Consider the following 12408-nt stretch of genomic DNA (forward strand, 5'->3'; position numbering starts at 1 on the left):
TGTGTGTGAGTGTGTATCTGATGAGCAGGTGGCACCTTGTACGGCAGCCCCAGCCACAGTGTATGAATGTGTGTGAATTGGTGAATGTTTCCTGTAGATGTAAAAAGCGCTATATAAATACAGCACATTTACATTTACACACACACACGTTTACATATTGGGATTGAAAACAAAGAGTTATCATATTGTTTGATCATTTTACTGTATTAGGTGAAGGGTGTATTATAACCTCTCTGAACAGACTTGTAATCGAATCAGTCTTAAAGATCAGTTCTTGGCTCTTTAGTGTTTTTAAGTCAAATCACTCAGGCATAATATCTATGCTTTTAGCAATAAAACACATTTGAGTGAGATTCTCTATCTGGAAACTTCCTTCTGTTAAATTCAGACAATTGAGAAGTTAACATCACACATAATAAACACTCACCTGCACATTCGCTTCCCCCTGTAAAACCATGAGTTTTAATGTATTGTTAACTCATATGTGTTTTTTTTTACTTGTGAACCACGCCAAAGACAGATCTCCATTCTTCTAAACTCACCTGACCGACTGATTTTTACCTCCCTGCATTATTTTTTGGGTTTGACAAAGTAAATTTTGATTGACGCGCAGTCATGTCAACACGTCACCAATGTAACCGGCTTCTTTCAGGCCTCCCCCCAAACACACCCTGAGCCGGGTGATGGTCAGTAAGAATCGGGGGAAGGACAAGATGTGGAGCTGCACCAGAGAGCCGCTGAAGCTGCCGCTGCTGAAGAAGGTCGTCAACCACGAGGAGCTGGCTCAGGACGCCTGCATGTCCTTCATAGATATCCTTTAAGACATCTGATGTGACACTGTTTAGGACTGGCTTAAAGCATGTTCAACTCACTGGGCATCTCTAACCCTAACCTTGTCAACCCTAGATAACCGCTCCAATCATAATGCTGACAAAATTGATTACCAAATTTAATGTTAACAGTGAGCTTGTGCATATGAAAGAGATTAACAGGAAATGCAACATACACAGATTTAGAGCAGAATATTATTCATTAATTTTATATATTTTATAGCAAGAATCTAACATGTCTGATTGTTTAAGTTGCATCATGATATCGGGGACCATAGGATAGGCATATTCATGTTAAAAAAAACTCAAAAAGTGACATTTTCATGCCATGGGACTTTTAAACACTTTGATGACCCAAGTGCAGTAAATGAAACCATATCTCAATCTTTTTTGTTTTTGTTTTGTTCAATAAATTCCCAAATGTCTCTGGTGATCCCATCTGCTGAGCATGCAACCCCACACTGAGAAACGCTGGTGCAACCTTCACCCCGAAATTAACCTGATCAAATCTTAACCTGAACTTAAAACAGGCACCATTATTTTCTAATTAAAGACCTGTATTATCACATTAGAAAGTCTCCAAGTTTTTGTTAATTACTAAGTGATGGATAGAGCCAAACATGCTCTGTAAATACAAAAAAAAGAAACAAAAACTTTGATATAATCAAATGTGTTCATACATACTGTATCACCAGAATGCAGTAATGAAATATGCAAAATTGGGTTATTTTCCAGTATCTCAAGAATGATTTCCATGTTTATTCTACATTTGTATTTCAGCCAATCATGTTCTTTTATTCCTTGACGTTTGTCCCACCTATGATGAAGTACATGGGCGACTATCCGTCCAAGCGGATGCGCTCCGTCAACGAGCTGACGGACCAGATCTTTGAAGGAGCCCTGAAGGCCGAGCCTCTAAAAGACGAGATCTACTGTCAGATCATCAAACAGCTCACTGACAACCATGTCAAGTGTGTAAACGTTTGTGTATTATTATTCTTATCATTGCTCTTCAATGTAAATTATTATATCTTGGTGTTATTTCAAGGTTCAGACTTTTCATTTAGAGTTGTATCGCAAAACATTTACCTTGAACCTTGTAGAAAAGAATATACTAAACATTATGGAAGGATACCATGTTCATGAAACACTAAAAGTGGATTTAGTTTCTACTAATCCTCCGGTCATCATCATGTCTGCAGTAGTGCCAGCAGGCCGAGCCAACAGATATTTCTATGCTGAAGCTGAGCATGGGTTTGTGCGTGTGCAGGTACAGCGAGGAGAAAGGCTGGGAGCTGCTGTGGTTGGGTACTGGTCTGTTTCCTCCCAGTAACGTGCTGCTGCCGCACATCCAGCGCTTCCTGCAGTCCAAGAAACACCACCCGCTCGCTGGAGACTGCATGCAGAGGCTGCACAAAGCTCTACGGTAAAACTTAACACTTTACAAAGTACTAACAAAATACACCAAAGTAAAAGAACTAGTAAAAGTACTCATTATGTCAAATTGGGTGGCAGTAGCTCAGTCCGTAGGAATTTGAGTTCGGAACCGGAGGGTCGCTGGTTCAAGTCCCCGTATGGACCAAAAAGTAGGGAGTGTGGATTGGTGGCTGGAGAGATGCCACTTCACCTCCTGGGCACTGCCAGGTGCTGTTGAGCAAGGCACCGTACCGTACCCCCCCCCCCCCCCCCCCCCCCCCCCCCCCCCCCCCCAACCGCTCAGGGCGCTGGTTCAGCTGGCAGCCCCCCCACTCTGACATCTCTCCATTAGTGCATGTATAGATCCTGAGCATGTGTGTGTGTGTAGTTCAGGACTGTGTGTGATAACTAACAAACTGTGGACAAAGAGTGTAAATTGTAATTTCCCCATTGGGGATCAATATACAAAATTAAATTAATAAAATTCAAAATTAAATGGCCTATTGCAGAATATCTGAGCCTAACTCCACCCACTGCATGATTTTCCAAATTGGCAACAAAAAAAAAGAAAGAAACTGGGCAAAAGGATGAGAGGGGAAAGGATGAGAGGGGAAAGGGATGCCGCCAACCTTTGATTAGAGGGTGTTAACATTCTTAAATTTCATGACATAGAAATGTCCCAGCCGGCCGACTCTCTCTCAGCATTGGAGGTTAGGGCTGATTTAAAACAGTACATGTTAAAGAAGAAGTTGAGCCTGCTTCAATCCATCATCCGATTTTTATCAATTTGGAAAGAAATGTTAATATTAACTCCAGCATTGATGTTTAATATCACAGTCCAGTCATATCATTTAGTTTACAGTAGTAGTCACTATATTTAGCAAATGTGAAGTAGTAAAAAGTACATTTGCCTCAGAGATGTAATGGAGTAGAAGTATAAAGTAACCTAAGGACCTAAGGAAATACTCAAGTAAAGTACAAGTCCTGAAAATTACACAATACTTGTGTTAATGTACTTAGTTACTTTTCCCCACTGCAACTGCGACTGACCGTTTGTTTTGTGGGCTTTTCTTCTTCATTTGTGTATCAGTAACGGATCCAGGAAGTACCCCCCTCATCTGGTGGAAGTCGAGGCGATCCAGCACAAGACGACCCAGATCTTCCACAAAGTTTACTTCCCTGACGATACAGACGAGGTCAGACACACACACACACACACACACACACACACACACACACACACACCCACAAACACAAACACACAATGCTCGTCACGATAATGTGTTTGTGTCTCACACCTGCAGGCGTTTGAGGTGGAGTCCAGCACCAAAGCGAAGGACTTCTGCCAGAACATCTCCACCAGACTGCTGCTCAAATCTCCTGAAGGCTTCAGCCTCTTTGTCAAGATCTCAGACAAGGTCAGAGAAAGAAGGAAGCTTTGTTAAATTCCTCTAAAACAAATAAGTTAATTAATAAGTAAATTATCTCTCTTATCGTTACCTGTTTTTGTGAATTTTATGCTGTTACTAATGACCTTTTTATAAAGCAACTTTTTGACCCAGTTAAGATCAATATGAATGTTTTGGATACAATTCATAGGATACAACGAGTTTTGATCTTTCAGACTTATCCTTTTCTATGCAAGCATTTGTTTTGAATAATGATGATAAGTTTGGAAACTTAAATGTCAACAGGACAATTTACTGCAATTTCAGAACATTGTTATGGTGGTTTCATGTCCAATTAAACAACATAATAACATCTAGAAACTATCTTGATTAACTGTGTGTGTGTGTGTGTGTGTGTGTGTGTGTGTGTGTGTGTGTGTGTGTGTGTGTGTGTGTGTGTGTGTGTGTGTGTGTGTGTGCTGCAGGTGATCAGTGTGCCAGAGGGAGATTTTTTCTTTGACTTTGTCAGACATTTAACAGACTGGATTAAGAAATCTCGACCAGCTAAAGACGGTCAGTACCTGCATCTGTTTTACGTCTGTTGGAAGTAAACCTCCATTTATTCTAATCGTCTTAGCGCGCTCTAAAAAACCCTCCACTTGCTGTATTAACATACTTTTTGGTGATAAATGTTTTTAATAATTTTTTATATAGTTAGGAAACACAACCAATTACAAACAATACACTGAGACGGAAAACACGTCACATATATGTGACTGTAAATAAAAAGAATAAAAACTCTCCTGGGAGTCAAAACACAAACTGCAGGGTTTATTTTACATTGTCTATATTACATTTCTCAACAATAGTTTACACTGACTTAGCACAAAAAAAAGGTTTGCTGCTCTTTCAAATCCTATTCCCCAAACCCTGGAGATATCACCACCTCAGAAACTCTTATCCTATTCCAGGTGTTTCTGGGGACTTATACGTAGGAGTCTGAACAAACCTGCTCTTGAGTAAAAACTTATAGTAGTAGTAGTAGTAGTAGTAGTAGTAAAAGTAGTTTTAAAGTTGATCACACTTACATTTCACCCTATTTCCATCCTACCCTGCAGGAATCGTTCCCTCTCTGACCTATCAGGTGTTCTTCATGAAGAAGTTGTGGACCAACACAGTTCCAGGGAAGGACTCCTTTGCCGACTCCATCTTCCACTACTACCAGGTCGGTCTTTTACTGAGAAACAGGAGAAAATATTTTATAATTTATATATATTATCATAACAACACTCTCCTACTCTTCACTTAGTCTTTGTTTTACCTGACACGGACTTCCAAGGTTTTAATTTAATTTTAAATTTAAAAACACTATTATTGTCTACTACTTGTTATCTTTTGGCGATTTGCTTCCAACATTTTTTATTATTATGATTTACTTTATATTTAATTAATACTAGAACAGTATCTTTGTGTCAGTCAAAACACACTTTCTCCCCCTTATTCTCTTCCTTTAATTAGGAGCTGCCTAAATACTTGCGTGGCTACCATAAGTGTTCACGAGAAGAGGTTTTCCAACTTGCAGCCCTCATCTACCGCGTCAAGTTTGAGGATGACAAATCCCATTTTCCTACAATTCCCAAGATGCTTCGGGAGCTGATTCCCCAGGATCTCATTCGTCAGATGTCACCGGATGACTGGAAAAGGGTAAACCTGGAAAACTACAATGTAGTTTTTATTTTCTGTTTAGATGATATAAACATTAACACATCATTCAACATTGACACAACTTTTTGGTGTGCCTTTTGTCCCGTGAGACACTAAAACCAGTATTTGCATCCAAATTTGGCATTAAGGATTGAACTGAGTTTAATAATTAATACTGTGTGTGTGTTTGTATGTTTGTGGGTGTATGTTTGTTTGTGTGTGTGTGTGTGTGTTTGTGGGTGTGGGTGTGGGTGTCTGTGTGATTATAACAGTCGCTGGTTGCATACTTCAACAAGCAGGCTGGTAAATCAAGAGAAGAAGCCAAACTGATGTTCCTAAAGCTCATCTACAAATGGCCGACCTTTGGCTCCGCCTTCTTTGAGGTCAAGGTAAATACACCTGAGCCTGTCACTTCCTGTCTGTAGCTCCCACCCGGTTCTACTCATTCATCTTTCTTGTTTCCTCACTTGCATCTTTTGTCTCGCATGAGTTTCTCAGTGATTGACTATAACTTTGAGGTACTTCTAATTTACTGAAGTTATTTTCTTTTTCGGCTACTGTGTACTTCTACTTCAGATCTCAGAGGGAAATATTGTACTTTTTTACTCCACTACATTAATCTGACCGCTTTAGTTACTTTGCAAATCAAGCTTTTTACATTCAAAACATATGAAGAGCTTATAAGTCAAAGTACAGCTAACAAGTGCAGCTTGAACGATTGGTTGATTGACAGAACATCTATCGAGCAACTATTTTGATAATTTAAGTCATTTTGTTTGTAAAAACATTTAATGACGTCCAAACCGAGGACGGAGATGTTGTCAGTTGAGCTAACCACTGAATTGACCTTTCAGTTATGTCGCTTACATTAGTTAGTCCGTCCCACCTACAGGAAGAAGGAAAATAAGCAAGGAAAGAAAACAGGGAAACACCCCGTTAGTCAATCATGACGTCTTTTATATTTCGCAAAACGGTTGCAGAGAAACAAGACAATTGTGATTGGTTTGAAGAAATGTCTATAAACTAAGAGCATGTTTTTCTCCTATCTGGAAATGTTGTGTGGACTGGCCAGACCCTCCTCCGCAGCGCTGTGGTGGAAGGTCTGGGTATAAGAAACTTTAACAAGCTGAATCTACTTTTGTCTTTAGCAAACCACAGAGCCCAACTTCCCAGAGATCCTGCTGATCGCCATCAACAAGCATGGAGTCAGCCTCATTGACCCGAAGACAAAGGTTCGTCTGTAGAGAAATCAATGTTTCCCCCTCCAAACCAAGTCTTATGTTAAAGGATTTATTATAATGCTCAGTCTGTGTTAACCATGTATACATATTAATCTACATGTGTCAAATAGCCAAAATGATAATCATGATTATTCATGGATTTTAGGGAGAAAATATTTTGACTTGCACTTTCACTTTTAAATAAACAGAGCGCTGCTTTCACTTTGACGTTGGGCTACTTTTTTTTTTGCCAATGTAGAAATCTTTGCATCAAAAAGCAACTGGTCCTCTTTTCCAGTGCATCGAAGCAAAATATAAAGAACAATCTACCCAAAAGAAACTAGCTCTTGGCCTTCTCCTACACACATTTGATTTCCCCAAAAGTCAAGCCAAAACATCTGGAGCCACTGGTGGTTGGCTGTTACTTTAGCCGAGTTTTCTATGAGCTGAGCACGCATTTTAAGGTCAGTCGGGTATATTTAATCGTGGGGAGACAAAATCGTGATCGAGATTAAGATTTGATTAATTGTGCGGCCTTAACTTGCATGCACTTCCTCATTAATCGCTAACGTTGGCATCATCAGTCAGAGGCCCTGACAGTAACGTGTCCTCTCTGTGTATTTGTGCAGGACATCCTGACTACTCACCCCTTCACCAAGATCTCCAACTGGAGCAGTGGGAACACTTACTTTCACATCACCATCGGCAACCTGGTCAGAGGCAGCAAACTGCTGTGTGAAACCTCGCTGGTGGGTGGCAGCGACAGACACACGCTGTAAAGTTTCAAAATAAAACCTGGTGTTCCAGTGTTGTCTCAAATGTGTCATTTCCCCTGCAGGGCTACAAGATGGACGACCTGCTGACGTCTTACATCAGCCAGATGCTGACCAGCATGAACAAGCAGCGCTCCGGGCGGGGCCAAAGCAAGTGAACTTCTTACTGGCAGGAGGCCGCTGAGCTCATCCGGCACTTGCGCCCTATTGGCCACCACTGCAGCTGGGGGCGGACCTTTGCCCACCAGCTGTGGAGAATGAGCCGCAGTCCTTCTGCTAGCTCCGCCGGGTCAAAGCTCACCGGGGAGAGTTCGTCTACCGGCAGCGACGACCCCGGCGAAGGCCCTAGCAACCACCAGCACTACGTTTACCACAAAGACGAGGACGAGCCGTCCAGTGAGGACGACTACCTCTGAAACCTCCAATCTCTCCGTCACACAGGTCGGTCTTCGGCCAGCACCACTGTCATCTCAACCTTTAAAACTTGTTGCAGTGACCCCTAGTGGCAGCCGGCGTTAGGCGTACTTTAAGGACTTGGCTATCTGAAAATACATCTTTTGGTTTGCGGAGCTGTCGTGGGACCTTATACATCTATAAGTGTTGAGTTTAGCAAAAACTTTAATTATTTTTTAATTGGTTAATCCATGCTTTTAATACCTTTAATTATGTTACAAGGAATTATTCTTATACACAGATGGATAGTACTGATAAAAATGTGATATTAATGTCAGTAAATACATGTACTTAATAATAATAATAATCATAGGCATATTGTCCGTACCTGTTTTCCGTCTTTCTTTGAGTGGTATGATTGAAGAGTTTTTTAATTTAATTGTATATTGTATTTAAAAAGTTAATTTGGGGAACACCGCAAAAACCCTGGCCAACCTCCAGGAGTTAACAGGTTACCGGTTTCATCTGACGTGTGTGTGTGTGTGTGTGTGTGTGTGTGTGTGTGTGAGAATGGGCCGATATGTCTACTCTTTTTTTGTTTTTTCATTTGTCTTAATAAATACTGAGGTTTGCGGATTAATTTATAACTGAGGTCTAGATTTTCCATCTTTGTGTTAAAAGTACACTTTTTTCAGCACAGTTGCCTAAACTTTACCGGTTTACCAAGAAACTTACAGGCCCAAGTGTTAGAAAATCCCTTCTGTGCTCTCAAGGTGCCCTTCTAGTTTGTTATTGTTTGCTGACACGTCACCTTTGGAAGCCTGCCATTGGCTGATTGACAGCTCGGGGGGGGGGGGGGGGGGGGGGGGGGGGGGATTTTGGACAGACACTTTGATTCTTTAGTGCAGCTGACTCCACACTTTTTCTACAAACAATTTACAAAAAGGTTACTTTTAGCTTCTCTATACAAAACCAGATTTTTACTTAAGATGTTTTTACTCATAAGTCAAAGTTAAAGATCATTTTTAAGAAAGCTTCTATACATACGGCCAGATCTGTAAAGGTTTCACACAAAATAACTAACCTTTCGTTAAACAGAAAAGCAACATGTTAGCTTTGTGAAACCAGTTTAATATTTGAAATACACTCACCCAGTGGCTCTTACTCGACCAGTGGCCTTTCCTCCACTATAGTTGCTTTAAAAAAAGACAACTAGTTGTTTGTTCTGTTGGGGCACAGATTGGATTTTTGCTCAACCAAGCTTTAACATGTGGAAGAAATGGGTTTTCTTGTACATTAGGTGTACATTAGTTGGTAATAAATAATCTCATTTTCTATGCAACTCTTCAAATAGACCTACAAACATTGTGTTAAGATTTTAGAAAAAAGACCCAGAAACTTTGCATATTTGTCAAAAAATAAATACTTTATTTTTGTGTTGATTCATAAAAAAATTAATCTTTGTCACAAATATTTCTGTCTATATTCCTTATTTGTTTTTGTGAAACTCAGATCTGTCATTCTTAAAATCTGCCTTGTTTGTCACTTGTTGATGTAACAAACCCTTCATCCAATAACCTGCACTGGTTTTGTTTTGTTTGTATGAGTAACAAATACACTGGTGTTTTAACAGTGCCAATGACTTCACACTTACCTTTCTCTTCAGTTTCTCATTCTTTTGTGGACTAATGCAAACTTGTGTTTTTGCCTGTTGTGTTATTTTTAATTGTTTTATTGTGTATGACTGTGTACTTCCTGTAGTGTTTTCATGTGTGTGTGTGTAATGTGTGCTCACTTTTTTACAAACTATTACATGAATATGTTTTGACTTATCTAATATAAATAAATGAAGAACTATTGTTGTCCACAATGTATTTCCCAGAGATGGGACATCTAAAGTCATAGTATAGCATGTTGAAAAATTCATAGTAGGTCTGTCAGTATGTCGTAAAAAGTAATAGTATAGAATGTCAAAAAAGGCATATAAAAGTCATAGTGTACTGTGTTTGGAAAAAGGCATATAAAAGTAATTGTATAGTACATCAAAAAAAGTCATAGTACAGTATGGTAAAAAAAGTTGTATAAAAGTCATAATATGTCGAAAAAAAGTCATAGTATAGTAAGTCGAAATAAGTCATAGTATAGTATGTCAAAAAATTTATAAAAGTCATAGTATAGTATGTCGAAAAAAAGTCATAGTATAAGTATGTCAAAAGAAGTCATAGTATGTCGAAAAATACATAAAAGTCATATTATAGTATGTCGAAAAATATACAAAAGTCATAGTATAGTATGTCGAAAAATATACAAAAGTCTTAGTATAGTATGGTGAAAAATGTCAGAGTATAGTATGTAAAAAAAAAGTAATTGTATAGAATGTCAAAAAAGTAATTTAAAAGTCATAGTATAGTATGTCGAAAAAAATCTGTGTAGTAGGTCGAAAAATTTCATAGTCTAGTATGGCGAAACAAGTAATAGTATAGTACATCGAAAAAAGTCATAGTATGTTGAAAAAAGTCATAGCATAGTATGTTAAAAAAGTCATAGTATAATATGTTGAAAAAAGGCATAGTATGTCGAAAAATATAAAAGTCACAGAATAGGATGTCAAAAAATGTCATATAAAACTCATAGTATAGTATGACAAAAAAGTCATGTAAAAGACATAGTATAGTGTGTAAAAATAACTCATAGTAAATTATGCCGAAAGTCACATAAAATTAATAGTATAGTATGTCAAAAAAGTCATAGTGTAAGTATGTCAAAAAAGTCATGTAAAAGGCGTTGGTATAGTATGTCAAAAAAAATCATAATATAGTATTTTGAAAAAAATCTTATAAAAGTCATAGTATAGTCATAGTATAGTATGTCGAAAAAAATCAGGGTAGTATAGTATGGCGAAACAAGTAATAGTATAGTATGTAAAAAAACGTATAGTATGTCGAAAAAAGTCATACAAAAGTCATAGTATAGTATGCCGAAAAATATATAAAAGTCAAGGTATAGTATGTCGAAAAAAGTAATATAAAAGTCATAGTATAGTATGTAAAAAAACGTATAGTATGTCGAAAAATATCATATAAAAGTCATAGTATAGTATGTCGAAAAAAGGTCACAGTATAGTATGTCAAAAAAAGTCAAACTATAATTAATTATAATTTGTAAGTGACCCCAAACTTTTGACGAATGGTGTATGTCGGAAAATATCATGTAAAAGTCATAGTATGTCGAAAAATATCATATAAAAGTCATAGTATAGTATACTGAAAAAAGTCATAGTATAGTATGTCGAAATAAGTCATAGTATATAATGTCGAAAAATGTCACGTAAAATTCATAGTATAGCATGTTGAAAAAAAAGTCATAGTATAGTATAGAATGGCAAAAAAGGCATATAAAAGGTTATTGTATAGTACGTCAAAAAAGTAATAGTATAATATGGCAAAAAAAGTCATAGATGGCGGAAAACGTCATATAAAAGTCATATAGTATCTTGAAAAAAGTCATAGTATGTAAAAAAAAGTCACAGTATAGTATGTCGAAATAAGTCAGTGTATTATTTCAAAAAATATATAAAAGCCATTGTATGTCGAAATATGCTATATAAAAGTCATAGTATAGTACATAAAAAAACGTCATAACATAGTATGTTGAAAAAAGTCATATAAAAGTCATAGTATAGTCTGTCGAAAAAAGTCATAGTATAGTCTGTCGAAAAAAAGTCATAGTATAGTATTTCAAAAAAAGTCATAGTATATATAGTATGTCAAAAAATATCAAATAAAAGTCATAGTATAGTTTGTCGAAAAAAGTCATACAAAAGTCATAGTATAGTATGTCGAAAAAAAGTCATAGTATAGTATGTTGAAAAACGTCCTAGTATAGTATTTCAAAAAAAGTCATAGTATAGTCTGTCGAAAAAAGTCATAGTATAGTATTTCAAAAAAAGTCATAGTATATATAGTATGTCAAAAAATATCATATAAAAGTCATAGTATAGTTTGTCGAAAAAAGTCATACAATAGTCATAGTATAGCATGTCAAAAAAAGTCACAGTATAGTTTGTTGAAAAATATCATACAAAAGTCACAGTATAGTATGTCGAAAAAAGTAATATAAAAGTCCTAGTATGTCGAAAAATATCATATAAAAGTCATAGTATAGTATGTAAAAAAAAGTCATACAAAAGTCCTAGTATGTCGAAAAATATCATATAAAAGTCATAGTATAGTATGTCAAAAAAGTCATATAAAAATCATAGTATGTCAAAAAAAAGTCATAAAAGAGATAGTATAGCATGTAGAAAAGAAGTCCTAGTATGTCGAAAAATGTCATGGTATAATATGTCGAAAAAAGTTATAGTATGTCAAAATAATAATAATACATAAATCATAGTATAGTATGTGGAAAAATATCATATAAAAGTCATAGTATAGTATGTCAAAAAAAGTCATACAAAAGTCATAGTATGTCGAAAAATATCATATAAAAGTCATAGTATAGTATGTCGAAAAAAGGTCACAGTATAGTATGTAAAAAAATTCATAGTATAGTATGTCAAAAAAAAGTAATAGTATGGTATGTCAAAAAAAGTCATAGTATAGTATGTTGAAAAATATCATACAAAAGTCACAGTATAGTATGTCGAAAAAAGTCATAGTATGTCGAAAAAAGTCACACAAAA

At 36.7% G+C, this 12408-nt stretch overlaps 1 protein-coding gene across 1 annotated transcript in view; it reads left to right on the forward strand.

Annotated features, from left to right (window-relative positions):
• Positions 1-9581, forward strand: part of myo7aa (myosin VIIAa) — a 57704-nt gene extending 48123 nt beyond the window's left edge. The window contains exons 35-46 of the mRNA XM_034867803.1: positions 653-810; positions 1648-1801; positions 2101-2256; positions 3337-3442; positions 3551-3664; positions 4120-4207; positions 4753-4859; positions 5153-5338; positions 5611-5727; positions 6487-6570; positions 7188-7307; positions 7397-9581. Coding sequence (XP_034723694.1) covers positions 653-810; positions 1648-1801; positions 2101-2256; positions 3337-3442; positions 3551-3664; positions 4120-4207; positions 4753-4859; positions 5153-5338; positions 5611-5727; positions 6487-6570; positions 7188-7307; positions 7397-7489 — 1483 coding nt within the window. The 3' untranslated portion in view covers positions 7490-9581. The remainder of the gene's footprint in view (positions 1-652; positions 811-1647; positions 1802-2100; positions 2257-3336; positions 3443-3550; positions 3665-4119; positions 4208-4752; positions 4860-5152; positions 5339-5610; positions 5728-6486; positions 6571-7187; positions 7308-7396) is intronic.
• The last annotated feature ends 2827 nt before the right edge of the window (positions 9582-12408 follow it).

This window comes from Etheostoma cragini, chromosome 3 (genome assembly GCF_013103735.1).
Source record: "Etheostoma cragini isolate CJK2018 chromosome 3, CSU_Ecrag_1.0, whole genome shotgun sequence".
NCBI classification, from domain to species: Eukaryota; Metazoa; Chordata; class Actinopteri; order Perciformes; family Percidae; genus Etheostoma; species Etheostoma cragini.